We start from the raw sequence: 25,738 nt of genomic DNA, 5'->3' as shown, positions 1-25,738 counted from the left end.
ATAGCATTGTTATAGTCATGTTAACATGCTTCCACATGCTGTGAGGTTCTCCCCACAGTATCAGTGCTGTAATATGAAATAATTTATGTTGTGTAGAACTCTCCTCTTTACTGAGCGTATAGAGCGGACACGCTGCAAATAATCCCAGAAAAAAACAGATCTCATGATGCAACACACCAGCGTATTGAATAAAGACGGTTAAAAACATTACATTACATACAAATAAAGAAAGCACAGAGGACTTCTCCTACCTCAGGAGGAAGAGCTATGATGAGCGTTTCCAGGAATCTTCTCCAGGTCACTCGTGCGCTTGAATTGATTAAATGTGATTACATGAAAATGAGTACATTAAACGTGCTGGGTGATGGCTGAGTGAGCTCCGTGTATGCAAATGCAGTCCAGGCTTGGTTTGCTTTGCGTTCAGCTGCGTTCAGTTCATCCGGCATCTTCCAAAGGGTGACTGGAACATTAACAGTATGAGCAAAAACAATGCAGACCTCTGCCGTCTCGCAACACCATCGAGCATGACATGATTCATGAGTTGGGCACGTTTGTGTCGAATTATGTGTGTGGAATTATGTGTAAATGCCCAGGCAGGACTGTCAAAAAGGCGGCGTTCAGTTCATCCAGCATCTTCCAAAGCTTTGGTTTTAAAAGGCCTTTCATAAGCTGAATCTTTGCTGTAGCCGCTAAGCTGGAAGCATTAGTACCCACCCCTGCGGTGACGCTTCTGCCTCAGAAATGCGGGTAAATAATGTCTTTCCACATCTATTTGGGATCTCGGGATCTCCGGAGATCTGGATTATGTCAGCTATGACATTTTAAGTGTTTTTTCTTGACATCTGTTTGAATATATGTGTACTCTTGCACAGATTTTAATGAGACTTGTGAGAGCACAATAAACTTTTATTTCCATTGTCGGCATAATGTGGCATCAAGACCGTTTTGACTCATAGGTGAGTCAAACCGGTCAAATATTTATTTATGGAGAGCTGGTGGAAGAAAGCAGTTGTTTGTTGCTACAGAAGTATTCATCCTTAAGTGAAAGAACCATTATTCCAGCACCTGCTCCCTGCTGAGAGGAGATGGCCCTTCCTCCATGTTATTAATTGCTCTGTCAATTATCAATCTGCAGCACCGGTGAGCAGCCACAGGAGCTGCCTCCAGCGGGTTGCCTGGTGAAACGGTGGCACTGGAATCCTCGCGGGGCACATATTAATAAGGCTGCAACCAGAGTTTAACAATTCACCATTAACACATAATGCATTCCTGAATTAATTGGGCTCTCATTTCTAAACACCCACCACTTCTTTCTCTCTCAGAATTTGACCCAACAATAGTGTTTTTCTGGTGGAGGCAGGACACATTTAAAGCCGCTAATGACACCGACAGCAAGATTAACCTACCCAAAGCTCTATTAGCTGTAATGGGCGGTGTCTCTCTGAGTGTCCTCCTGTTTTTAGATTAAATGGCTCCTAAGTTTCACTTGAATTCAAAAATACCCGTGGGGAGAATTTCCAGCTGCCTGTCACTCGTGTCAGACGTCCAACATCAAATGCCGATGGAGCGACCCCCCCCCCGACGCCGACCGGCTGAAGATGGAATTTCACGTCACACAAAGTCCACCTGCCTCCTAAATTGGTTGGTCACTCCCACGTGGAAAAAATGGGTCAGACTTTGTGCAATCAAGAGTTTCGGCAAGGCTGTGTGATTGGACGGATACTGTAAAGGTGAGGCGGAGGGTCGCATACGGTTAAATTTGTCAGGAAATGAGGGAAAAAAGTGATGTTTTTAGCAAAATAATTAGTGCTTATTTTGCCACAGGTAACACAGGGTAGGGTTTGAATTCTTCCTTCTGAGGGTACAGAACCGATCCCAGTAGGTGAACTGGTCGGGCTCATCTGAGCCCAACGGCTGCGCCATGATCATTCTGATGTTAATGACGTCTGCAGAACGCCGGCATCATCCTTGTGATTTAATCACCTCATTTGGGTCCGTCCGTTTTGGCCGCAGCTGAGCGCCTCGGCGCCATCGGCTGCACTCGGCTCACCTCCTCAGAGCAGAGCCAGGCCCTGCCAGGCCACAAACAGATGTTTTCTTGTCGAGGAAATAAACCCGTTTTTTTGGAGGGGGGGGGGTGGGGTTGGACACGGGCTCGCACATTGTGGAGTTTGGATCCTGAATTCCACGATGATCCGAATCAGAAATGAGACTTTGTGTTTAAGATTTCACTTCCAAGCCCTGGCTGCCTGTGGGACCTGCTCCTTGGGCTTTTCATCAGCTGCCATTTTCGACGGCATGCAGTAATTTCATGGCTCATTGCAAGCGCTGAAAACCTTTGAAACTGCAAATGTTAACTTTGCCTGGCCTGGAGCCATTTAGGAAGCGATTAATTTAGCAAACAGAAGTGAGCCACTTTCTCCTCCTAGCCTGCGCATAATTTTTTTTTTGAGGTGGGGGGGCTCTATCTGTATTTGAGTAAGAGTGAGCAATGTAATGACGGTTTCTGTAATTGTAGCAGTGTGAAAACGGCTCCTACCTCCGCCGCCACTATCTCTCTCATCTCTCCTGGCTGAGCTTCACACGGCGAGAGCACGCGCAGATTGAGAAGAGGTGGAATCACTTACAACATGCTTGACCTTATTTCTCATCGCGAGTTGTTAAAGCGTGCTAAAGGAGGGAGCGTGTTTGTTTGCAGAGCCAGCACCTTCGCAATGCGAGCGAACAGGCGTCCTCCATCGTGACTGCGGCTCATCTTTGATAACAGGAGACACAATTCAATTTAGGATTTTATTTTTTTTAATATACATACATTTTTTTGGCTGTGGTGCTTTCAGAGTCCCAGTGAGAGGCTCTCTGTGTTTGCCCTGTGTTCCTGCAGGCTTGTTTTGTCATAGGCTCTGTGCACCAAGGCATGGGAGACGCAGAAGGCAGCGGGTCGGCCAGCCTTCCCCCACAGCTGTCCTCCTCCATCCTGGCACCCGCCGCAGACCCAGCCAATATGAAAACAAATTCTCGCCTCTCTTTGCAATTAATTTTCCTTTGCTGCAGAGAAGGGAAAAAAAACACAGTGTTGACAACATAACATATAGCAGGTTGTGTACAGAAACTCTGGCTGTACAGTCATTCCTCAGTCTGCTGGGAGCACTTGTCTAACACACTCCTCGTGCATCGAGATCAGAACGGGGACGAGGCACAAGTAAAGTGCAGCCATCTTATTTCCATGCTGTCGTAATGCTTTTACATTCAATTAATTCTGATGATCGGAAAGGCTCGCGGGAGACTTTGGAATGAAAAATAGAAGCTCGGGGAGTTGTGCAGGCGGGTCAGGGGGGCAAATGGGACAAAGGAGCAGGGGGAGCAATAGGAAGGCTGACAATGATCCAAATTCCTATTTGGCCTCTGCTTTTTCTCCACATTCGCACACGTGCATCCGCACCTTGTTTAGGAAATAACTGCTTCCTTACCTGGATGCCCTCTAACCACATCTGCATCCTGTCTCACCACGGCCACCCGCCGTCCTCCCCCCCAAACGCCATTAATTTTACTGAAAGCCATTCACAATAAGCGTGAGATACTGGGCAGCGGCGTTCAAACGTTCTCTTCCCCCCTCCTTATCATAAAGGTCCCACATGTCCCGGCAATATCCCCCAAATAACAAAAAAAGCCGATAAATTTGTCCTAATTACGTCCCTCGAACAATGTTGTTTGACGGCCAAAGACGTCAAATTAAATACTATTTTGATTCGGCGAGAGTGGTGTCAAGGTCTTATATTTCCATTGCAGGTAAAGCGACTGATAAACATGCGAGCAAGACTGTAATTACAGGGTGGAAATGACATCAGAAATTAAGCAAATTGTGAAAAGGTTTGCCTTTAAATGGGTTTGAGTCGCGAATTAAAAAGACCATTAACTGGGAAGAGGCAGGTGTTGTCCCCACCGTCCAAAACAAACAGAGCGAGGATGTGTGTGCGTGTGTGTGTGTGTGTGTGTGTGTGTGTGTGTGTGTGTGTGTGTGTGTGTGTGATGCAGGTGTGTGCTGTTATCTCTGAACAATCCCATGTCATTACCCAGCGAAGGCGTATTTAGCTGATTTTCCTGACTTTGGCCACTCTGCTAATTTGCAATGCATTGTTCTATAAATAAACCTCCCTGAACTGAAATAATGTGTCTTTTCCATCTTTAAATTCCTCCTTATTGCTGCTTTTATGTCCATTTGCACAGTCTGAAAGATGCTTGGTGCTGTTGTGGCACACAGGTTGGATGGCTGAGCAGCTTTTTCTGTGTTTGGTTTCAACTTCCTGTATCCTCTCCTCCTCTTCAGACCTTTCTCCGCGGGCCTTTATGCATTTCTTTAAATAAATTGTTATAGCGACTCTACCAGATTTCAAAAGCCAGAGGATCAGAGTTTCATTCCACCCCATTTTGTGTTGTTTTTTTTTTATTTCTCTTTCAGTTTTTTTTTTTCTCGGGTCTTTTCCTGAGCGGAGGAAAATTTGAAGGTGATGAGAGGTCTTCTGTCTGATAGGACGCAGGGCCGGTGTGGTGATCAGGCAAAATTACATCAACTTTTTCCCCTCCTCGGCCATGCTCGTCTCCCCCTTTTTTTTCTTTTAATCAAAGCTCTCGCAGCCTGATGCTGCCCTCGCTCTGGGCCGGGTGTCAAACGGTTTCCATTGATGTCAGCGCGGCGGTAATCACAAAGTCTATCCACAGATGCCTCGCCTGCACCGGCGTTTCACTGGGCCGCCGCGTTCTCCGCTCAACACCTCTGAGGCATGTAAGATTATTTCTGCAATCTGAAAGGGAGAATAACCTCTAGGAAGAAACTAAATCACAATATAAAGTAATTAAGCACATTATCAACGTGGAGGTTAATTAGCGAGACCCCGCGCACCAGCAGCACTGGTAGCATTGCAAACAGACGAATGCTTTCGTTTTCCTTTATTTTTTTTGACCACGCTCACACACACACACACACACACACACACACACACTGACTGCAGGCAGTTGATTGTCACTGTTTGGGGCTCTGAAATTGATTAAACAACTTGCAATCCAGTTTAATTAATGGAAACTATCTGTAGTTCAAAGCTATTAAGCGGAATGTTGTGCCTTACTGCTGCCCTCATGTCTCATTTTGCTTAAACAATCACAGAAATTAATTGAATTCTGGCATTACTGTATTGAATAACCTTAAAACAATCTTTGATGTTATAGCCCATATTTAAAGCTATTCCACTGTGCCCCCCCCCCAGAGCTGATATACTGTTAGCCATGTGTTTATCCTTTAACGCAAGCAAACGGCGCCAGGCTGTAATATCACAACACAGGCGAGACAACATGGCCAGCCCCTGTATCTCCAGAGTGCAGCCGAGTCCAAAATGGCACATTGACAACAACATACATAAAAACAAAAGGCATAGCATCCCTAATTATTGACAAGCAACATATATTTACTTTTCCTCATTTCAAAACGATAAGTCCTTCAAGCTCCACTCGGCGTCTGCAGCGTGAAGATGTCCCCTATCAAAAAGTACAGGCGTACCTGTTTGTTTGGGAAGGCTTGCCAAGAAAATACCCCCCCCCCCCCCCCCTCGGTCCTGCTCTGGGTGGAAACAGTAACCAACTTACCTTGACGTTTTCCTTTCTCTATCCTTTCTTCTTTATGGCTCCTTTTGTGCTTTATAGTTCATTTCTTTGGAGTAGAACTGGGGAAAACTGCAGGCTGCAGTTATATAAAGTATATGGTAAATGGAATTATGGAATAAAGTATGAGGAGGGACTGTTGGTGGGGGCTTAATGCTCATCTTTGATCTTTACATGTTGTTTCCAGGGTTTGTCAAATTGGACTGAGTGAATTCCGTTGCCATGTAACATAAAAGCCGCAATTTAAACAACATGCAATAAGAAGGGAAGAAATTAATAATCAGGATGAAGATGACAACCCTGACTGCACACAAATTCACCGTCGGATGATATTTAAAATGAACTCTCAACACAAACACATCAGTCAGCTGCTCACCTGCCCTGACACTCAAACACAAGCTTGAACAGCCTTTATCGCCCCCTCCTTCCCCTCCCTGTCTCATTCCTCCCTCCTCCTCCCCCCATCTTTTCCTAAATGGCATGAAGGTTGCGATGGCAGGAATCCAAGATCATCGCGCCCGAGACCACACAGATGGGGGGAGATAAAAGTTCTCTGTGAGCTGCACACAGTGCTGCCATTTTTCCACACAAGGTGCAGGGACGAGGCGGAGGAGGACGAGGAGGAGGAGGAGGAAAGGGAGCCACCTGCAGCCGTGACATCACGCCTTATCACATATCATGTATCACCTGCAGCTCCACGCCGAGCCCGGAGAGACAGATCTCATCTGTCATCTCTGAGAGGATCTCAATATAATTTACCCGACGGATCTGACATCCAGAGGAGAGACGCGCGGTTGCCAAAGCTAATCTGTCAGATGAGGACTCTCCTTTTTCTGCGCAGTCACGTCCTTGTGTGTCGTTGCAGAATGTGGAGATAACAGATTTAGCTCTTATTTGAAAGCGGCATCTGGGCCCGAGACGCCTCCTCCGGTGCGGAATGGTGCAGGCAGGGTCCCGTGACCTCGCGTTAAAATATTTAGCCCGGAAAAACGACACATGAAAAATAAATAAATACATTTTGCTAAACTCAGACATCCCCCGAACGTGCTGCAGTCTCCGCTTTGACGTCGGCGGCGGCGCGCGGCTGCGGCGGGATAACTTTGTAGGCAAAGTATGCAAAAAAGAGATTATCGCACGCGAGAGCCGGAAGCCAAAAAAACACAAGTGGTATCAAAAAGCATAACCTAATTAGAAAGACTAATCAACTTTAATGTCTTCATATTTAAGGGAGAGGGGAGGGATAATTAGTCTTGGGGTGCAGTCTCCTTTCCTCCGCAGTCAAGCTGCTAACAAGAGCCGATGCTGTCTGGAACGGCCACCCACATATAACAGCTAATTGCAGGTCTTTGCCCTGCAGCACCCTTCTAGTCATAGAGACAACAGGGAAATTGGCCATTTCAGCTGTGCAGGCTATCATTAATAATTAATTGCACTTTCAAGAGTTAGACTGTCCCTAAAAAGCTAAGTGAGAGGTTCTTTGGGAGCGTCGCCATGTGTCATCTGTTGTGAGGGTTAAAACTCTCCTCTTCCTCTCTCTCTGTCTTTTAAAAATTTTATTTCATGGGCTGTTTTGTTATCGAGGTTAACCACTGCCTGGAGAAATGTCGCACAAGCTGAGTGATGCCGTATTGGTTCCAACCGCGCAGCGCACGTTGGATTTTGTTGTTTGCAAAGATGGGATATTTGCACAGACCGTACAGTCTGTGCTCAGTCTTTGTATCGAGTTTATGTAAAGATCTGTGAAACAGGGCCCAAAAAACCCATTTGTGGTCAACATATTTGCATGCACATTGTAGTTAATGTATAGACTGAAGTTGGTATCATGGTTTACGCAAAAAGTAGCATAAAAGTCTCAAAAATCAGCCAAAACTTGTTAAATGCAGATGTAAACACAGGCAGGCAGGAGGCATCAGGACATGTCTGCATTCGGGGTCTCACCAAGCTGTAATGAGAGTGAGAGCAGTTTAAATTAGGGTTGATCTGTGCACTAGTTCCCAGCAATCCTAATGGGTGAGCCGGATCAGCTCCAAAATTTAATTGGATCCAAGTCTAACAATGCTCATTAATCCTGTATGTTATTTTATTTTTATTTTTCTTAATGTGAAGTTATGCACGATAAACCAAAATCTAACCAGCTCGACAAAGGTAATAATGAAGAGAAAATGAAACATTTAAAGGGTAAATTTAATGTATAATCATAATTATCTTTTATACATATTCAGCACTAATTATTCACCCAGTAATAATGAGCTCATTGTCGACAAAACAAAGGGGTTAAAAGTTCATTTTACGACTTGGCATCATCCTTCTGGCTGCATATTTACAAATCTTCAGACCATACGGGGGCTAATCGCCATAGATGTCGCGTTCATATTTGGTTTCTTAAGTCAGCAGCTAAATAATAACCGATGGTGTCTGTGTTAAGAGACTCCTTAAAGAAACGGCAGCAAAGAATAATCACGTTTCCTCTCCTCGGGCAGACATCCGCAGCACTGTTCAAGGGCAACCAACCACTGTCTTATAACTTTATTATTCTTTCTTAATCGGTTTATAAATATTTATGAATCGGCAAAGCTGCCCCGACTCTGCCGAGATTGAAGTCGGAGCGTATGTTCCGAAGCGGACGTGGCTGGGAAGGAGGGAGATAGCGTGGACAGGAGATTTGTGACAGAGTGGAGCATGAAACCCATCAGTTGATGAGTGGAAATCCCTACTTTCTAATTAATAGAGGTACACAGGCCAGGGGGGATAAGGAGGATCAGGGAAATGAAATCAGCAAAAAGATAGCATCACTCATTTCTGAGGTCCATTGTCACACTTCAGAATCTGCTGTAATGAATCACTCAAGCATTCTGCAGATACATTTGAATGGCGGGGAAAATTCATTGTCCGGTGGAGAGCATTCGATAAGGATCTTTTCTCCTGCCTCTGCCTCTTCTTCAGCCTCTTCTTTCCCTCTTTTGTCAGAGGGGCTGATCGGGAGAAGAAAAAAAAGAGGTGAAACCGCCGCTCCGGCAACAGGTGCGCCGCCTGAAAAGGCCGCCGCAATCTGCGGGCGAAGGGGGAACTTATCTCGGATCAGGAGCCCCCGTCGAAAAGTTTCAAGGGATTTGCTTTCATTTAAGAAAAAAAAAAAAAAAAAAAAAAAAAAGTCCAGTTGGGGTGGTTGATTCATCCTTGGGTCTGTAATATAAACCTTTCTTAACTGAATCCGAGCTGCGCCAGGTCTGAACGCCACGCCTCACCCCATGTTTCCTGATTGAAAGCATCATCCAGAATACCGTTGCCATGACATCACGCGACCGTGCATCGTGTCCTGGTCCCCAGCTCAGGACTGAAGCAGCCACATTCCCTCCCCGCCCCACATGCAGCTAGTCTGGATCTTTCAGTAAGAATAATCTCGTGGATCCAACTTCTGTACTGGCCAGTATATATATTTTTTCTCCATATGTGTCTGGGGGGGGGGGGGGACTGGCTTTAAACCTCTCATCTGTTTGTAACAGTCCAACATTAACAGCATAATCTGCTGCTCTTTAAGGGAAACGCCAGCGTAAAACCCGGCGCATATTAGCTGCCGCTCACACATCTGGCAGGCTTAACGCAGCTACTCGACACCCTGCAATGGCGACGGAGAAGTGCGGAGATGACATGAAACGGGAGACAAAATGCAAAATTTATCTTTGCATATCATGCATCCTCAGAGGGGATTTGCCAGAACTGCCTTTAGACATGATTCATGTTTGCAGGAAGCACGTTTCCAGACACACAAACATGCGGCAGCCTCCCGCTTTAGCCTTTGTCTTTGTGTGCCTTGAACAGATAATTTAAGTTCTGGGCTTCCGAGTGGTTCAGCCCGACCCAGGGGAGCCGTATCCCCGTGAAAGATTATTCTTATTATTTTAGAAAACTTCTTTTTCCACCCACCCCCCCATCATATCCCAATGCAATTATTTAATATACACCCACTCATATTCTGCATATGAGATATGAATATAATTGTATGTTACTTTTTAATTACAGGAAGAATCTAACTTGTAAGATGATGGGCTGGAAGGTGCCACTGCATTGTTATTTTTTTCATCCTGGTTTTCTGATTATGTGAGCTGGGCTCCTTTGCTAAGGGATGATAAGCAGAATTTCCATGTTCTCTGCATAATTAATCCATCTTTGCCTCTCTTCATGCCAAACTCTGCCGTTATCGCCCGCACATGCCTGAATTGCAAAAGAATTCTCTCTTCAATTGGAACTTATTGATATTCGAGAAAAGAAAAAAACTGGAAATCCTCACATTTAAGCCACAGATTGTTAAATGGATTAATTTCGCGGCAATCGCAGGCATCTAACGCGGGAAGACAGGCAAAGCAAATTGAAAGTATCTCCTGTTTGTGGAGTTACAGTCCCAAATGATAGGGTTTATTGCCATGTTTCTTCCCCCTCCATAGTCAAAAATTACCATTTATTTGCATGCCATAAAATACTTTTATATGCTTGAAAATTCAGAGGAATTCCTTTCAATGCCTGTCTTTGGCTGGGTGATAACAACTCCAGCTTCCCACATCTGGACGCTTTTGATAATGGGAGAAAGGAATGTCTGAATATTTAATATTTTTATCTGTTTTCATCAACGGTTTCACCATTAAGGATGGCTCGGCTGTTTGCATGGAGCTTGGCAGATGTAGATTTATTTTCTGAGCTGTCTCCTGCCTGCCTTTCTGTGAATATATTGATGCATTTTTCCATTTTGCTGTGCACTGATGCCCCTGCATATGTAATAAACCGGCAGACACACTTATAAAATACATCAACAGACTGTATTATAAAGCTGCGTTCAGATGTGGGTCCTCAGTTACTCATGCACGCACGGGGGAAGGAGGAAAAAGATCAGCCACACATATCAAACATAATTTACTTGACCTCATAAAAATGAATAATATTAAATCACAGGATGGCAAAATGCACGAGGTGCTCATGTAAAGGAGCAAATATGTTATTTGAGCACTTGGCGTGCAACCCTTTTGGCTCGCGTGCAAACGCTGATGCATAAAACACCGACCTGATTAATACAGTGAGCCACACTCTAATTTAACATAGTGCACGTATGAGCGTGGAGGATATTGATCATGGCTTATTTTTTTAATGAAGTGTTCTAAAATTAAAGAACGTACTCACAGAGTATTAATAGCGGTAGAGGTTTTTAATCACGGAGATATTACATAATTCACACAAAACCTCAGTAATCATTTTTAACCCACCAGGAAGTCTGAACTTTGTTTCTATTGGCTGAAAAGTGCAAATATACGTAAAGGAACGGAGACCTTCCCACATTGTCTTGCTTTGGATCCACTTGTCAATGATATATTCATAAAGATCATACGTCTGTAGTGGGAATTAACCTTTATTCGTCATAGTTATTAACTATTAAAAAGTAATTTTAAAGTTAATGTTAAAGGTTCCCTTCCACGCACCATTGATGGATCTGTCCCTTCCACAGGCTGCATTCCCTCACCTTTCAATGTCGCACACATTTTCCTGCTTTTTTAATAATGCAACGCTATTATTTCACAAAACGGACTCCTTGAAATGAGTACGGATATTTATGATTTTAATCCATGAAAGACTTGCTGGTTATCCCCTGGAGGTGTCACAATCTCAGCTTTTGACCACATAAAAAGACACCGAGATTAGCTGTAAGAATATACTGCCCCATGGTTATTCTCCTCCTCCTCCTCCTCCTCCACTACAGAAAGCCTTTATTTACAGCTTTACACACTCCCAAAGGGAGGAGCATAGTTTGTTCATCCCGCCCTCTTTCATCACTTCCTCAACTTTTAAGGTTTTGGTGGAATCGAGAGGTGCTTTGGGGATGTGTGGCACTTTTTTGTCCACTGTTCTTTGGTTGTCGCCATTTGGGCCCGTATTATGCATCTCCCCTTATTAGAGGGTGGGGAGGGAAGGGTCCCGGGTGGTGGTGTGGGGAACGGAGGCTCCCTGGGAAAGCTGGCACGGAGGCCTCCAGGGCCGCGGGTGGTTCTGGCAGCTGGGCAGCGGAGTGGGCACTCGCTCAGACATCTGTTTGCTCCATGCAGTTGGAGCTGCTGGCTGGACGGCTGCGTGTGCGTGCGTGCACGTGTAGCGGGGTACAGAGCCGGAACAGCCAGCAGCATCATACCCAGGACAAACAACAGAGTCAAGATTTTGCATGTAAAAACATGTGTTTTTATACAAGATGACGAGATGCACGGCTACACAATTGGGTAAAAAAATGTAAAGGTTGTAAACATGTGTCTGGCTGAGCGGCATCATGATATTCAACAGGTTTAAACAATGATTTTAAAGTGCAACATGTTTGAAACACGGGAAGACCTGAACAGAATTCAGTCCCCATCCGGCTCGCCGTCCCCAAGACCACATCACACACACTCTCTCCATCCTGAACAGCCGGGGGGCGACGCCACAGTGGGCGAACTCATAACACAGATGAGCTGCTGAGGCTGCTCTTTAAGGACACACTCCCCCCGTCCAAGCGCCAGCCGTCCCTCCCAGCGCTACCGGACATGTGTGAGCTTTAACAGAAATCAAGAGAGTGATTGGTCACAGCAGTCTGCCTGTGATACCAACGGGTCGATACAGAAACTGCACTTAAACGCTGTTGTTATGGAGGTGGCTCCAATTTCTGCTGTAAGATGGAGCAATATTTGATAAATGTTCTTGCAGGGATTGATTATTTAGCACTTAATTGTTCATTTAACAGTTCTGACACTTAGGGATGGTGTTAAAATCACCAGTAGAGGACGGGGTGTTTTATATATATTTTGCTAAAATGCAGTAAACACATGTGTATTTTGTCCTCCATCTTGAGTTTAGGTCATGATTGTGCTGAGAAAGAATACATATATATGTGTATATATTTGCCCATTTATGTTTTCGGCATCACATTCGTTTCAAAACATTTTTAGGCCGTCTCTGGTCAGACCATCAATGAGCCGTTCAAACACCATTTGTTCCGAAACATCTTCTCTTTAAGGACGGGCATGATGAAGTCGCCAGACGGCACACCTCTTCCGCCCCACAAACACTGAGTGGCGTCCCCCAAATGTGACTTGGCACTTCTAATCAAATGATTTAGCACATTAAATCAACCTTTCCCCTTGTAATCAGATTACGTGAGTGCACCGTGCCACATCTCCACAGCCTACAGTATACCTTCACCTATTAATACCACCAACCTTGTGTTAGTGATTTCCCCTGCGATGGAAACAGCATCATGTTAATTATCGCAACCATCTGGTCCGAGCGGCAGAAGAAGGAGGGGAAAAAGCTTTCTCTTCCTCTCGCAGATTTGTAGCCGTCAATCAGAGACGGCTTCAAACAAGCCACTGGGGCTCAGGAACAGCAGAGAAGAAGCACGCTCCAGTCTCAGAGGATTTAGGAGTGGCGTTAAATTAATCTTCAGTTGGCAATTTGACTCTCCCGCAATGTTGTTGCTCTAACCAGAAATCGTGGTTTTGATTATTGCTGCTGGATTCCTGATATCGCCAGCTAACTCTATTTATGGATAATGAGCACTGTCATATATCTGTTTAACTGTCTTGTTTTATTGGCGAAATTCAAATTTTCTTTAATTTTTAAAAATAATTTTCATATTGTTATTTATCTTGAGTGCATTCCAGATAAATCAAAACGATTACACTTGTTTTTGCTCACTTTGAGGTGCTTTTTGGAACAGAACCAAAGTGGGTTTAAAGCGGAAAAGAGAAATTGGGCTGCAGGAAGAGGCGAAGCAGACACTCTGCTCAAGGTGAACCGCCACTGACCCGTCTGCCACATAAATTATTCTGTAGTTTCAGACTCCATTCCAAAGTTGTGGAATTGGGTTACAAGATAATTTCACAGGCCACTTGCTTGTCTTCCTTGGCAGTCCAACTGGCTAATTGAAGGGGGTGATTTCCAGTTTGGGGGACTCTTCAGAACATAGCAGTCAAAAAATCTGAATGATTTGAAGGTTCACTTCTGCTCATTCTCCTATTTTCTCCCCTTCACTTTTATTATTTTTTAATGATTCCCCCGCCTGTCCATAAATTGTACACTAAGGGGGGGGGGATTTGATTGACAGTTTATGGAAAGCATTAGGAGAGCACTGACACTCTTCTGTCGAAATATATTACGCAGTGGAAATGGTTTGATTTATTTTTCCTAATCCTCGCGTATATCATTGTTTCTTTAATGCACATATTTATTTGAATATTTTATTTCTGCGTTTAATCCCTGCAAAGGTATCCGGTTGTGTCCCCCAGCTGCTGGCGTGCAGAGCAGACTGATTTCGGGTCCATCAGATCAGCTCTCCGGGTCCAGGGTGGCAGCAACTCAGCTAATCCCGGTGATAGAAGCTCTGATGTGTCGGCGATAAGAGGGGAAAGTAGATGGTCTCTACCCGCAAAAAGCCTTAAAAGGATTTTAAAAATAAATAAATATTCAGAGTGGTGCAAAGTAACAGAAAGATCGTGATTTTTTTTTTTTTTAAATTTTTTTTATTTGATGTGGCTGAGATGTGCGCATCTGTCCCGTGATCCAGTTTAGCGATTTAAACGCAACCGTTAATGAATAACCGTGGAAGGTTAAAGAAACTGCAGATCAAGTGAAGTTCAGCAGGCGGCTGCTACGGTACCCGGGGAGGAACAAACCTTATCTTCAAACAAAAGCGCGAAACGCTTTCACCTCCCCAGTCAGTCCGTGTGGATCGCGGCGAAGCGCAGCCTCATCACGGTGCTGAAAGAGAGAGAGGAGAGAAGAGAAGGAGGGAGGGAGTGCATGCATGAGAGAGAGAGAGAGAAAGAGAGAGAGCCAGAGAGACCAGAAAGATAAAGGAAAGACAGGCGGAACGATAGAGTTGTGCGTAAAAACTCCTGGTACCCCCTTCTTATTTTTTTTTAATTTCTCAATCTCCATCAATCAGACCAAAAGAAACCCAAACCCGGCTGCTTGGATGAACCAGAACCTATCGATCAGTCAGCACTACACCTGGATTCACTGACCAGCCGCGCAGCAGGCATGTCCCGAAGGAAGCAGAGCAACCCCCGCCAGATCAAACGTAAGTTTCCCTCTCGTTGTCTCGCCGTTCCTGCGCGTCTCGCCGGAGCCGCTGCGCCGAACATTGCAGCCATTAGTGACCGGAGCGGAGCTGAGACAGCAGGAGCTCAAATACCGCCACGCATGTGCTGCCTGTCACGGTCCACGGACGCTCCTGTAGCCCACCGCAAAATATTTGCGTGTGTGTGTTTTTTATTTTTTTTTATTTTTTTTTAAAAGCCGAATTTCCATCCGAACCTTGCAGCGCTGCTCGGCGGAAAAGTTTCCAAGTTGTGTCGGAACGCAGTGTTTCTGTTGTCTGCTGGAAGTGTGTTGGAGCGGGACAGTGCAGAACCACGGCTCCTCACACCCAGGACAGTTCCAGCAATAAAAAAAAGTCACTGAATTCCAATTTTTAAACGCCTACTTTCGATAATTTAATGTGCAATTAAAGGCGTTTATAATAATTATATTTGCAAAGGGACACACACGTGTCTCTCACACACACTCCAACTTCCTCACACACATTTCCCCCCCTTTACACCAATTTCTTGGCCGTCAACTAAACACGCTGAGAAGCTTTGGAGTGTGTGGCGGGTGTAAGTATTGATTAGTGGAGCTGATATCTGTGATGTTGCAGCACCAGAGTGGCAAATCGGACAGATTCGAATTTCAGATGCGATGGTTCTCCTGGGAGAGTTCACTGGTCTCTGCAAGCGAACATGGAAACTGAAATCGAAACTGAAAATTACAGGAATGCTGTTCTGTTTTCCCCCTGATGTTACTGAGCACACACACGTGGATGAAATATTAGTTACAAATTATTTAGAAAGGTGTCATTTTGCACTTTAGAAAACCCATTTTTAATGAAAAGGGTTTGGTGGCTTTAGAGGATTTTTAATTTTTTGTGTGTGTGATTGAAGTTAGTCTAATGAGGGGTCACACACACACATGCACACACACGCGCACACCAGCTGCATTTGAGGTGTGTGTTCAGTTTGTGCTGCTTAGGTTGGAGGGTGAAAGGAGACTGTCTGAGGTCACAGTCTCAAATATGAACCCTCTGTCGCTATTTTGTTACAAATTGTTGTTACTTTCTGAGATTCTGCTGAGAAATCAGCACTGTGTGTGTGTGCGTGTGTGTGTGTGTGTGTGTGTGTGTGTGTGTGTGTGTGTGTGTGTGTGTGTGTGTGAGCTCATGAATCGTGCTGGCATTTTTTTCATGTGTTGCGACTGATTTGTGTGTCGCCAAGAGGTTTGGTGGCGTCTTGCTTTATTTTACTCGGATGTTTTTTAAGGTTTGCTGAAGGGATCTTCTCTAAAATATTGATTATTTTTGATACAAGTTTCTACTTATTGTTGTTTTATCCCAACTAAATGTGTCGACAACAGTTTACCCATTACAAAATGAACTAAAAGGCCTTTTAATATTTTTTTGGTTAATTAAAAACACAATTGTTTACAAATGTTAATAGATCCAGATTCTACATTATTATGAAAATGTCTTTAATTTTACTTTTCTCTTTAAATTCAGCATATTTATTATTGTCCTACGTGGCATCTGTTAGAAAACTGCGACCGTTTCTAATAAATAAAGCACAAAAACATGTGACGTGACGAGGCCCACTCAGCTTTTGGACCAATCCCGTTGCAGCATCTGAAATTTTGTTGTCGAGCAAAGGAATTCTTCCCCTCTTCTCTTCTTTTTTTTGTGCCGCGCCTTCACCGCTGTGACCCGGCCCCGTGTGAATTAGCACGTCATGTAAGATCTCGTTAATATGGAGTCCGTGTGCAGCCGAATAATCAAGCTCCAGTTGGAATCAGAAAGGTCATGAGGAGCCTAGATCCTCTCTTCTTACCCCGGGAACTCTGGGTAAAAAAAAAAAAGAAAAAAAAAAGGCAGTGCACAGAAAGTCGGCACAGACAGTCATTCTAAAGGACAAAAAGGTTGTTGGGCGCAGTGCCCCCCCTCCCCACCACCTCCACCAGCCCTTTTTCCTCCTGCATACATTGGACTGTTATCTAAAATTGTGATTTATGCAGTATTTTAATATTTTGCTTATTCTTTCCCCTTGGGTGCTCTCTGAGCGGTGATAAAAAGGCGATGCTGAAAGAGCACCATTAATTTGCTCCGATGACTGGGGAGATAAGGCCAGATAATGGGAAAGATAAGCGGGGAAGATATACCATCAGAAACCCGATTATTACCATTAAAATTCCAGCCCAGCAATCTGCAGCTGGCTGATAATTCCTTCTCCGTTTCCACCACTTTGGATGATAAGGCAAAAAATAGTCACTCAGTGCTCCTTGATTAGGCTGCCTGGATATCCCGATAATACAGTGATAAATTATGTATTTCCCCCTTGTTTTTTTCCTCTGAAATGTTACATCTGATTGTCTTTAATATATATGTGTATAAATATATATCTCTTTCACCTCTCTCTCTTGCTCTCTCTGTCTGCGCCCCCCCCCCTTGCTTTTCAAGAACCCCCCCCCCCCCCCGCACTTTTATTGTAATAAGAGTTTGATAGAACCTGGAGATAGCGCTGGAGGTGTTTTGTGTGGGAGCACATATCAATGTTATCAGCTCATCTTCCAGGGCCAGCTGCTAGCTGCTGTTGTTTTTAGCCTTATCACCTCGTGCCAATATGCCAATAAATTGCCCAGATTGCCGGCTGCTCCGAGGCGGGTTAGTCGAATTTTCGGCGGCGGTGATGAAAATATCGCTGATGCCGTGCGGACTGCGATTAGCCGTTGTAATATGATGTGTGAATTCCAGCAAGCTCACTCCATCCTCCCCCCCCCCCCCCCACCTCCTCCTCCTGGCGTCCTCCATTCGTACTGAGAGGGGAGCGTGTTGATGCTTAATAGGAAAGAACGATATGAACAGGCCGAGTCGAAACCAGGCCCCTCAGAGTAATTTTTCTGTAAAATTGCCCCCCAAAGTTTGACGCCGTAACGGGGGGGAATCTGGATGATGTAGGGCGCGTGCCTGCGCCGGTGTTTATGGGGACATATTGAAGCGGCCCTCTGAGGCCATGGGTGGACGTCTAATGTCAAATGTGCTTATTAAACTGACTTAGTGCTCCCCCCCGTCACCGACGTCTTCACCATATGGACCGTCTGAGAATTCATGTTGCTTCCCCCAGCTCGACACCGACCAATCAGAACGGAGCACGGTCCTGTAGCGGTCGCACTGTACGTTTGCGCAGCAGCCGGGCGGCTAACGCACGCGTACCTGACACCCACCGCTGTGGCGTGCTGTCAAAATGCCTAATCTGCTCACGTGATTGCGATCTTGCATGTGTGGAGCCGCACAAGTTACGTTTGCTCTTTGTTATTTGGCAGCTATTGCCCACAGTTCCTTGTGGTTTAAGCTGGAACAGTGATTTGTCACGTTTTTTTTGGTAAATATGGCTTTTCATTTCCTTTGATACATGGCCGCACTCTGACATTCTCATACCGAGACCTTGGAGGAAGAACTGGTTATTTACCACACTAACTACCTACAAGGACGTGCTTGGCCTGATTCAATCTTTCTACATTTTCAGAGAGAAGTAATGTAATTCTTTTAAAAAAAATGAATCATTTGCCATCATCTAAATGTTTCCATAATTTATTTTGAGTTTTCTGAAATATTATTTTTTTGTCTATCTATTTATTATCAGAAAATTGTGGTTTATTAATGTGAGCAATTGGTTAGTCTGAGATATATATAAAGTCTTTGGAGAAGAGTGCATTTTTTTTAACAATAAAATCTAATTTTCTGGAATTGCTTATTGCATTCCCATCAAATTATCTCTAATATAATGAACATATAACACTGGTTTAATTTTTTCCCCCTCAGCTGTCTGAAACTGAAATGCAGCCACCCCAAAAAAGAGTATTATTATTTTTTTCCATCCCTCCTTCTCTGGTAATCTCTCCAGCTTCTTAGCATAAGGCCACTTTATGTAACGTTAGCGTGCTGTTTATCATATCAGGTGACATTTCTATCTTTGAGGGGCATTTATCAGAGGCAGATTACAGTGGTAAAGGATAAGGGGAGTGTTTACTGAATTGACTGCCAGCATCCTGTATCTGAGTGTGTTTGCTTGCGTATACGTCGGTGCCTGTACAGAACGTGGGAGGAGCGCGAGGCTTTAAGTGGAGGTCTGGGAGCTGTTAGCCGTGTCTGGTTTTTTCATGTTTTCCACTCCTCATCCAGTCTTCTCTCGGCTGCTCTCGCTGGTGTAAGCGGAGCAGCGCCGTCTTACGCGACATCTTTTCACCCCTGGCCCACAGACGCTGGCATCTCCGGCGCAGTCAGATGTGTTGGGGGTGTGAAATCAAAAACGTTTGCGTGCCAGCCTGCCTGTATGTTTAAGGGTTTCTCTTTCATCGGGTGACAATCACTCGGCGTCTCTTGTGTTTCTCTTGTTGATTTCTGTCAGAAGAAGAATGGTCGGCGAATGCCAACTTTCTCTCCAACATCTGTTCCCTGCCAATAACAGCTTGTGCCGTTGCCTCGTCTTAGCTGACGGATCCCCAATTGTCTCCTCACTTTTGACACAAAACAACAATGCAGATGAATGTCATCTTCTTGTAATGTCCCCCCCCCCCCCTTATTGTGTCTCAAGCACAGCGTTCCTTGTTTACTCCGATGCTCTCGCCGCTTATGTCCTCGCGTTGTTGACAGCAGCGCTGCCTGATGTGCTGGATGGGCCGGGGCTGGCGGTCCCCTGATCCTGCCCCCTCCAGGGGCGCAGCCAGTAGTGTGTGGACGGCTGTGTGAAATGTGGGCAGGGTTGCTGCTGGGGGCGGGGGGGGGGTCACTTCCTCGCACAGCTTCCTCTTTATCTTCCTCTTTCCTGAATTCCACTGTTATTATTCCAGAACCTCTGTCACCATTGTGTTTTCATTCTCTGTCACCAAAACCTCCTTAATGTTAATTTTAGAAAGGAATAATAGTGAAAACAACAGCACGAAGGTGGGGGGGGGGGGGGGTTGTGTGTTTTCCCTCTGCTGCTGTGTTCCTGCTCCTGACCGTATTCCTCCCTCTTTATTTAGATTTTATATCAATGATGCCCACCGAGCCCCCAGGTAACAATTGACTTTCAGCCCGCTTTAAGTTAATAGCCTTGTCTCTTGCTTGTAGGGATCAATATTGGTATTAATTAATCACCATTATCAAGAACAGGATCTAGTTCCATTTGTTGTTACATCAGCAAAATATCAATAGAGAAAGTGGACTCCCTGATCGTCATGGCAACTTCATCTCTTAGGTCAAAGAGAGTTTATCTTATCTTGCTGCTGAGAGTGGCAAACTGCTTAGGAATCTAGTTTAGACTCAAAGATCATTGATTTCAGCCTCCCACCCCCACCTTGTTGTCTCGGGGGAGCCAGGGGTGGAAAAAATAGCAGCATTCTAATCACAACAGAGATGTAAGATTTGAATATTGATGTCCAAAGGCCATCGCGGCAGAGAAGGCCTCTGGTCTCGCTGTTGTTCAAGAACGTCCTTTTAAGACCCAGACAAAGCTTTGATTATCAGCCGTGTCACCGGCGAGTACGTCTGTATAGCTGACGGTGGGGCTGCAGGGGAGGTGGCTTTGGTGCAGCCGCGGCATGCTAACGGATCAGCCCGTGCCCGTCCAGGCCTCGTGGGCCCGACGTGATGTCCTGCATGTTTATCTCCACATGTATGTATGAATGTATTTCCCCAGAAAATAAGCGCTCCAGCAAGACATCATGAGCCATTTCTCTAGCATCGTGCTCTTCAAAACTTGGATGTTTTTTCGTTTTTTTCCCACGATACAGCGAAGCAGCGTCTGGCTAATGAGCGCACTCGGACGAGAGCGGGGAAGTTTGTCTTCATCGGGAGCGAGGATCTTGTCTGAGCTCCTTAGGTGGCGGCTTGCCTGGATGTACCTCATCATGCTGCAGACTGTTCCTCAGGGTTGGAGCAGAGAGCAGGGCCACTGCCCGAGTTTTTTTTTTCTTCTTCTTCCTCTTTTTGCCTCCAGGACACAATTGCCTCATTTAACATTCTCTATTTGGCCCCTGCCAAGAGGGGAAATAGCCAGGGTGAGTAAGGGAGGCCGCCACACATCATGAATTCTTCTTTCATTTAACTTGCACAGTCCTTTTTCGCCTTGGTGATGCACATGGATCAGGAATGAAGATATTGCTCAATTAAGGGGATTTCTAAGGCTGCTCCTGGGGTACTGCCATGATTTCTTTTTCCTTTTTTGGAGCCATAACCAGGTTTTGATGCATCGTGGTTCTTGGGTTTATCGCATTTGTGCAACGCTTTTCACGTCCCTTCACCTGCAACAGGAACCTTCTTCTGTATTCCAGACACAAAGTCTGCCAGTCTTCCATTTGAGGGCTGTAAATAACTTGCATGTGAATTGCAATTCTTTTTGTTTGTTTCGACTTAATTAGGCGCGCTTCATCGAGGCTTTTTCATGGAATGTGTCAGAACGAATGTGAAGGTTTTGACTGAATCTTGGACGAGAGAATGAAAAGGGACGCCGCAGAATTGTGACTCACATCTGCAGCCGGCATTGTCACGATACAGTAATGTCAGTGACTTTGAATTCAGCCTCATAATTAGATCCACCTATTAGAAATATGGATTTTACATGAGGTCCAATAAAGAGGGATCCCTTCGGTGAGTATTTCCAGAGCAGAAGGGGAGCTGGCACACCAGAAATGATGCCCTAATAGCTGTTCAGTGTAAATCTCAGGCTTGGCAGGAATTACTGAGGATGTATTTGAGGGGGGGTGCACAACTTTCCAATGGAATGAAATCCAGCCGGCTCCATAGTTAAGGGATAGGTGGCAACAGAGGATTAAGCAACAAGCCTTTCACTTCAATTTGTACATCAGCATTTTCACCAGACGAACTGCACCAAACGCATCGCATCTCAGAGCGTCGGTGGAAAATCGCTAATGACAAAGCTTTGTAAATAGATAAACAATTTATGTCAAATGTGCTGAAAATGTAAAACAAACTTCAAAAACATGCTAATGCATTTTATAGCATCGCAAAGCCGGCAAAGCTGTTGACAGCGCAGCTTACACGTCACGCGATCGGCGGCCTGTGACACGCGGAAACAAACGCAAAAGGAGCCCTTTCACCATCGGACCACGTTCAACAGTCGACGAGGCCGTGAAATTGTGCAAATCAGATTTGTCCGAGCATGCGAGATCCTATCGAAAAGCAGTGACGTGTTGGAAAGTGCTTTCCCCATTTCTTATGATTTCAAAGTGGACTTTGTGGAGCGACGGCGTAAACACCCCGACAGAAACGCAGCCCCTATTATTTCAGACTCAGCCAATTTTCTTTGTGTATTTCAGAGAATGCTTATCTAGTAATTACTAAAAACTGTTGACATTGAGCAAGTGCTGTAGTCAAGTAAAATTCCTTTTTGTGTTATATCAGATCGGATTTTTATCTAAAGTTCATGCAATCACGCTTTGCTGAAAAACAAAGATAACTGGCTCAAACGCTTTATTTCCAGCACGAGCGCAGAATTAAAAGCCTCATTTTGGAAAGAGACTACCGTCATTACATCCTTGAGTTTAGTGTATTGGCTAAAATACTGACACTATATATTTTTTTAATATATATTCTGGCTCTGTCTAGTCTGCGGCTGTGAATCTGTGAGAGACACATTTGACCATAATCAAGTTTTTTTCTTATAGCTTCAGAAACAGAATAACAACTGGGTCAGATGATAAGCTCGAGCAAAATGGGGAAAGAAGCCTCCTCTGATAGACGAGGAGAAAATCTGATTGATTGATGTCTGCTGGCTTTGCCACCATCACAAGCCAGTTGACAGTTAGTTTGGGATCAGATGATTTCACTCTTAAGATTGGGGTTGAGGGGAAGCTAGGCAAATATGAAGGACACAAAGGTCAATGGCTTCTCTCCTCCTCTCTGTATCTATCTCTCCCTCGCAATAGCTCGCTTTGACAAACTGTAATATGTTGCTAAGCTTTGTGGCAGCGGGACACATGGTCATAGTTTGTACAGTAATATCCTATTGCCGTAATCTCACAAGGAATGATTGAAAGTGCTGGAGGAATCTGGTAAGAGCACGGACCCGTTGACATCATCAGCTGCCGTCGACTGGCAGATGTCTCCCGACTTGCTGGAGCAGAATTTTCCTCTGGGATTGAATAAGTTAAACAACAGCTCTGAAGAAGTGAATCTGTTATTGTAAGAGAGATCTGATAAGGCGGCACCGGTTTGTGTAGCGAGAGCGTCCAAAAATGGAATCTCCTGCAAGTGTCTCTTTGTGGTTTTGGAAAAATCGGAACATGGAGCCGTGTCAAGGGATGTGACTGGATGCATATTGTAAACAAACACCCGAGTTTCTCCGTAATGATGTTCCATGCATTATCTCCTGTGTTCCCCCAGCTTAGATGTGTCGCTGAGATCAATGGACAAAGGTCGCTAAGGCTAAAATAACAGCAACGCTTGGAACCAATTGAAGCAGTCTTGCTGTTATATTGCCAGTGTTTGCCATTTTTGTCTCTTTAGTTGTTGTTGTGGAGCTGAAATTTAATAAGACAGGCCGTGGGTGCCCGTAGAGATGTCTGTGATATTGAATAGAAGGCCGTCTTCCTCTGAAGGTCCATCTCTAATAGACACAACACAAAGGGCCGGTTAGCTTTTGTAGGACGCTTTCAAGATCAAGGTCTCACTCGTAATGAAGTGGCTATGCAAATCCAAGTCAAATTCCGCTATTGTGAATCACTTGTTTTAATCAAGTTTTCGCACCGAAAGAAATGTAGCCTCCATTCAGAGTCACTAACCAAACAATTATAAGGATAATCCGAAGACAATTCCCATCCAAATTAAACTGGACATCGTTTAGGGGAAGAGACAACAACTCTTTGTTTGTTTGAAGTGGTTGATATGACAACCTCCTCGTCAAAGACTCAGGGGGAATAAAAGGGATTTGTAATTACCATAATTATCTCTTATATGTTTTCACCTAATGATGTCCATTAGACGCCTGAAACTTCATTTAGAGCCTCACTTTAGGGTGGTGTGGACACATAATGCAGCCCGTTGCGTTGCACAGTAATGAACTTCTTTCATCGGAGATGTTTATCGCGTTGTGCTTCTGCAGGGAAAAGCCAATATACTTCGGCTTTTTGTTGGAGTTGGATTATAACAATTCTCATAGTTCCTGCTTATCTTTCAAATTTTCTCTACATGTGATATCAAACCAATTGGCTCCGTGTATAAACAGGATGGCTCTCTAATCTAGACCACTGTTCGTTTCATGTAAAACATCTCATTTTGTGGCTTAGCCTGGCCGTCTTATCGTTACATAATTCGCTGCCCTCTCTGCGATTTTTCATTGTGGCAATTTATTTAAATTCCCCCATGTTTATATATTTCCTGTCTCCCTTTATTCAAAATGATTGCCTTTCACAAGTTCAAAGGCTCATCTTCGAGACTTTTGCTAACTTTACAGATACGAATCCACAGTGGGGAGAGCGATGGCACATGGGGGGGGGGGGGGGGTTATTTTGTTGGAGAGCACAATAAGAGCGAGCGTCAGATCGTGTCCATCTGTGTCTCCAGGCCGAACCCAGAGGTTGAACTGAACCAGATGGAGAGTGCAGATACGGCACTCTAACCGTCTCCACCTCAGCAGGTGCAGCGCTGGAGAGGTGATGCTTGGACGCGCGCGTGACGTCCACGTTCCTGAACGACAGCCTTCAGTCCTGCGCGCGGCTCCGCTCCCGCGGTCGCTTTGCTTGTTGTGGCCTATCAGCATATCAGCAGTGTCTCTGAAGCCCAGTTGTATAATGCACCATTTATGGCTTTGCGGAGAGATGGTGGTTGGACTGTGGAATAGCTCCAGGCCTTCCCCTCAGTGAGTGGATTAACGGCAGCCCGCTTTAGCGTGCACAGCCGCGGTGTGAAATCGGCCCCGCTTCGGTGCTGGCGACGAGGCTCCCTCTCTCCACTCTTGCTCCCTCTGTTTCCTCACCTCCACGCAAAGCCTCTCCCGGCCATCTGTGAAATGTGGAAACTCTGTGTCTAAGTTGTGTTCAGATCCCATCCCCTCCGTCAAGCTGGGGCCAGGAAGCAAATGGGCAGGCAGTCGGCAGAGAGGGTTTGTAGGGGAGGAGGGTGGTGGTGGTTTGGAGTGAGGGAGGATCAGCTCACTGATGTCGTGCCGCGTGTGCAGGAACCCTGCCTGTTCTCCGCGGGCGAGTTGGAGGAGGGTCCAGGCCTGGGTGCCGGCCGAGAGATCTCTGGTTCCTGCTTGCAGGTCCAAATCCCCCCTCTGTGTGTCTGTGTGGAGGCGAAGCGGTGGCACAGCTCCCCTGAGCCTCTGCCCAGTCCTTTGAAGATAAGATGGTGATAGAGTCCCTTTCGGTACGTCGCTAACCGATGGTCTTTGTGCGACACACATGCCTCTCTCCTTTCGGAGCCCACAGCTAAAACACCTATGGTCTTTACTGAGACGAATCAGCCGGGTGGCTTCAGGTCAAATTAGATTATCAACGGCTGACAAAATCCCAGATTGTATGTTTAGGATGTTTGATTTTTTTCTATTTCACACTAATGTGACGTGGAGTTCTGCTGTGGTTGATATTTCTATTTGATTTCCCTCCACTGAGAAGAATCGCTTCCACGAATTCTCTCATTTTTCCATGGCAACGAGTGGTCATTCTAACGCTGCTGATTTCCTCTCTATCTGCGCCGTGTTGCTCCTGATCATAACAGTTTTTTAAACACACTCCTCTGCATTTATAACCACATTTTGAGGCTCTTGTGGGCCAATTCTCCCACTTCTGGCTCCCTCAACAGCAGCTTTTTCACCAGAGCCTCCATCATAATCAGGCTTTTGAATTATGAACTCAATACACCCCCCCCCCCCCCCCCCCCCCCCACCACTTCCCCTCCCCTCCCTCTGTCCTGTGGCCTTTGGGGTTCAGATCTGTGCATAATGTCTTGTGATTGCACGGCGATGCGGCGGTTTGTAAAGCTGAATCGGTGTCCAGC

General features: G+C 45.2%; 1 protein-coding gene across 1 annotated transcript in view; it reads left to right on the top strand.

Moving 5' to 3' along the window:
• Nucleotides 1–25,738, top strand: part of zfpm2a (zinc finger protein, FOG family member 2a) — a 115,883-nt gene that overhangs the window by 4,468 nt on the left and 85,677 nt on the right. The window contains exon 2 of the mRNA XM_011605257.2: nucleotides 14,603–14,737. Coding sequence (XP_011603559.2) covers nucleotides 14,698–14,737 — 40 coding nt within the window. The 5' untranslated portion in view covers nucleotides 14,603–14,697. The remainder of the gene's footprint in view (nucleotides 1–14,602; nucleotides 14,738–25,738) is intronic.

Source organism: Takifugu rubripes, chromosome 7 (genome assembly GCF_901000725.2).
Source record: "Takifugu rubripes chromosome 7, fTakRub1.2, whole genome shotgun sequence".
NCBI lineage: Eukaryota > Metazoa > Chordata > Actinopteri > Tetraodontiformes > Tetraodontidae > Takifugu > Takifugu rubripes.
The sequence above is the reverse complement of the archived record's forward strand: the minus strand, read 5'-3'. Positions and strand labels throughout refer to the sequence as shown.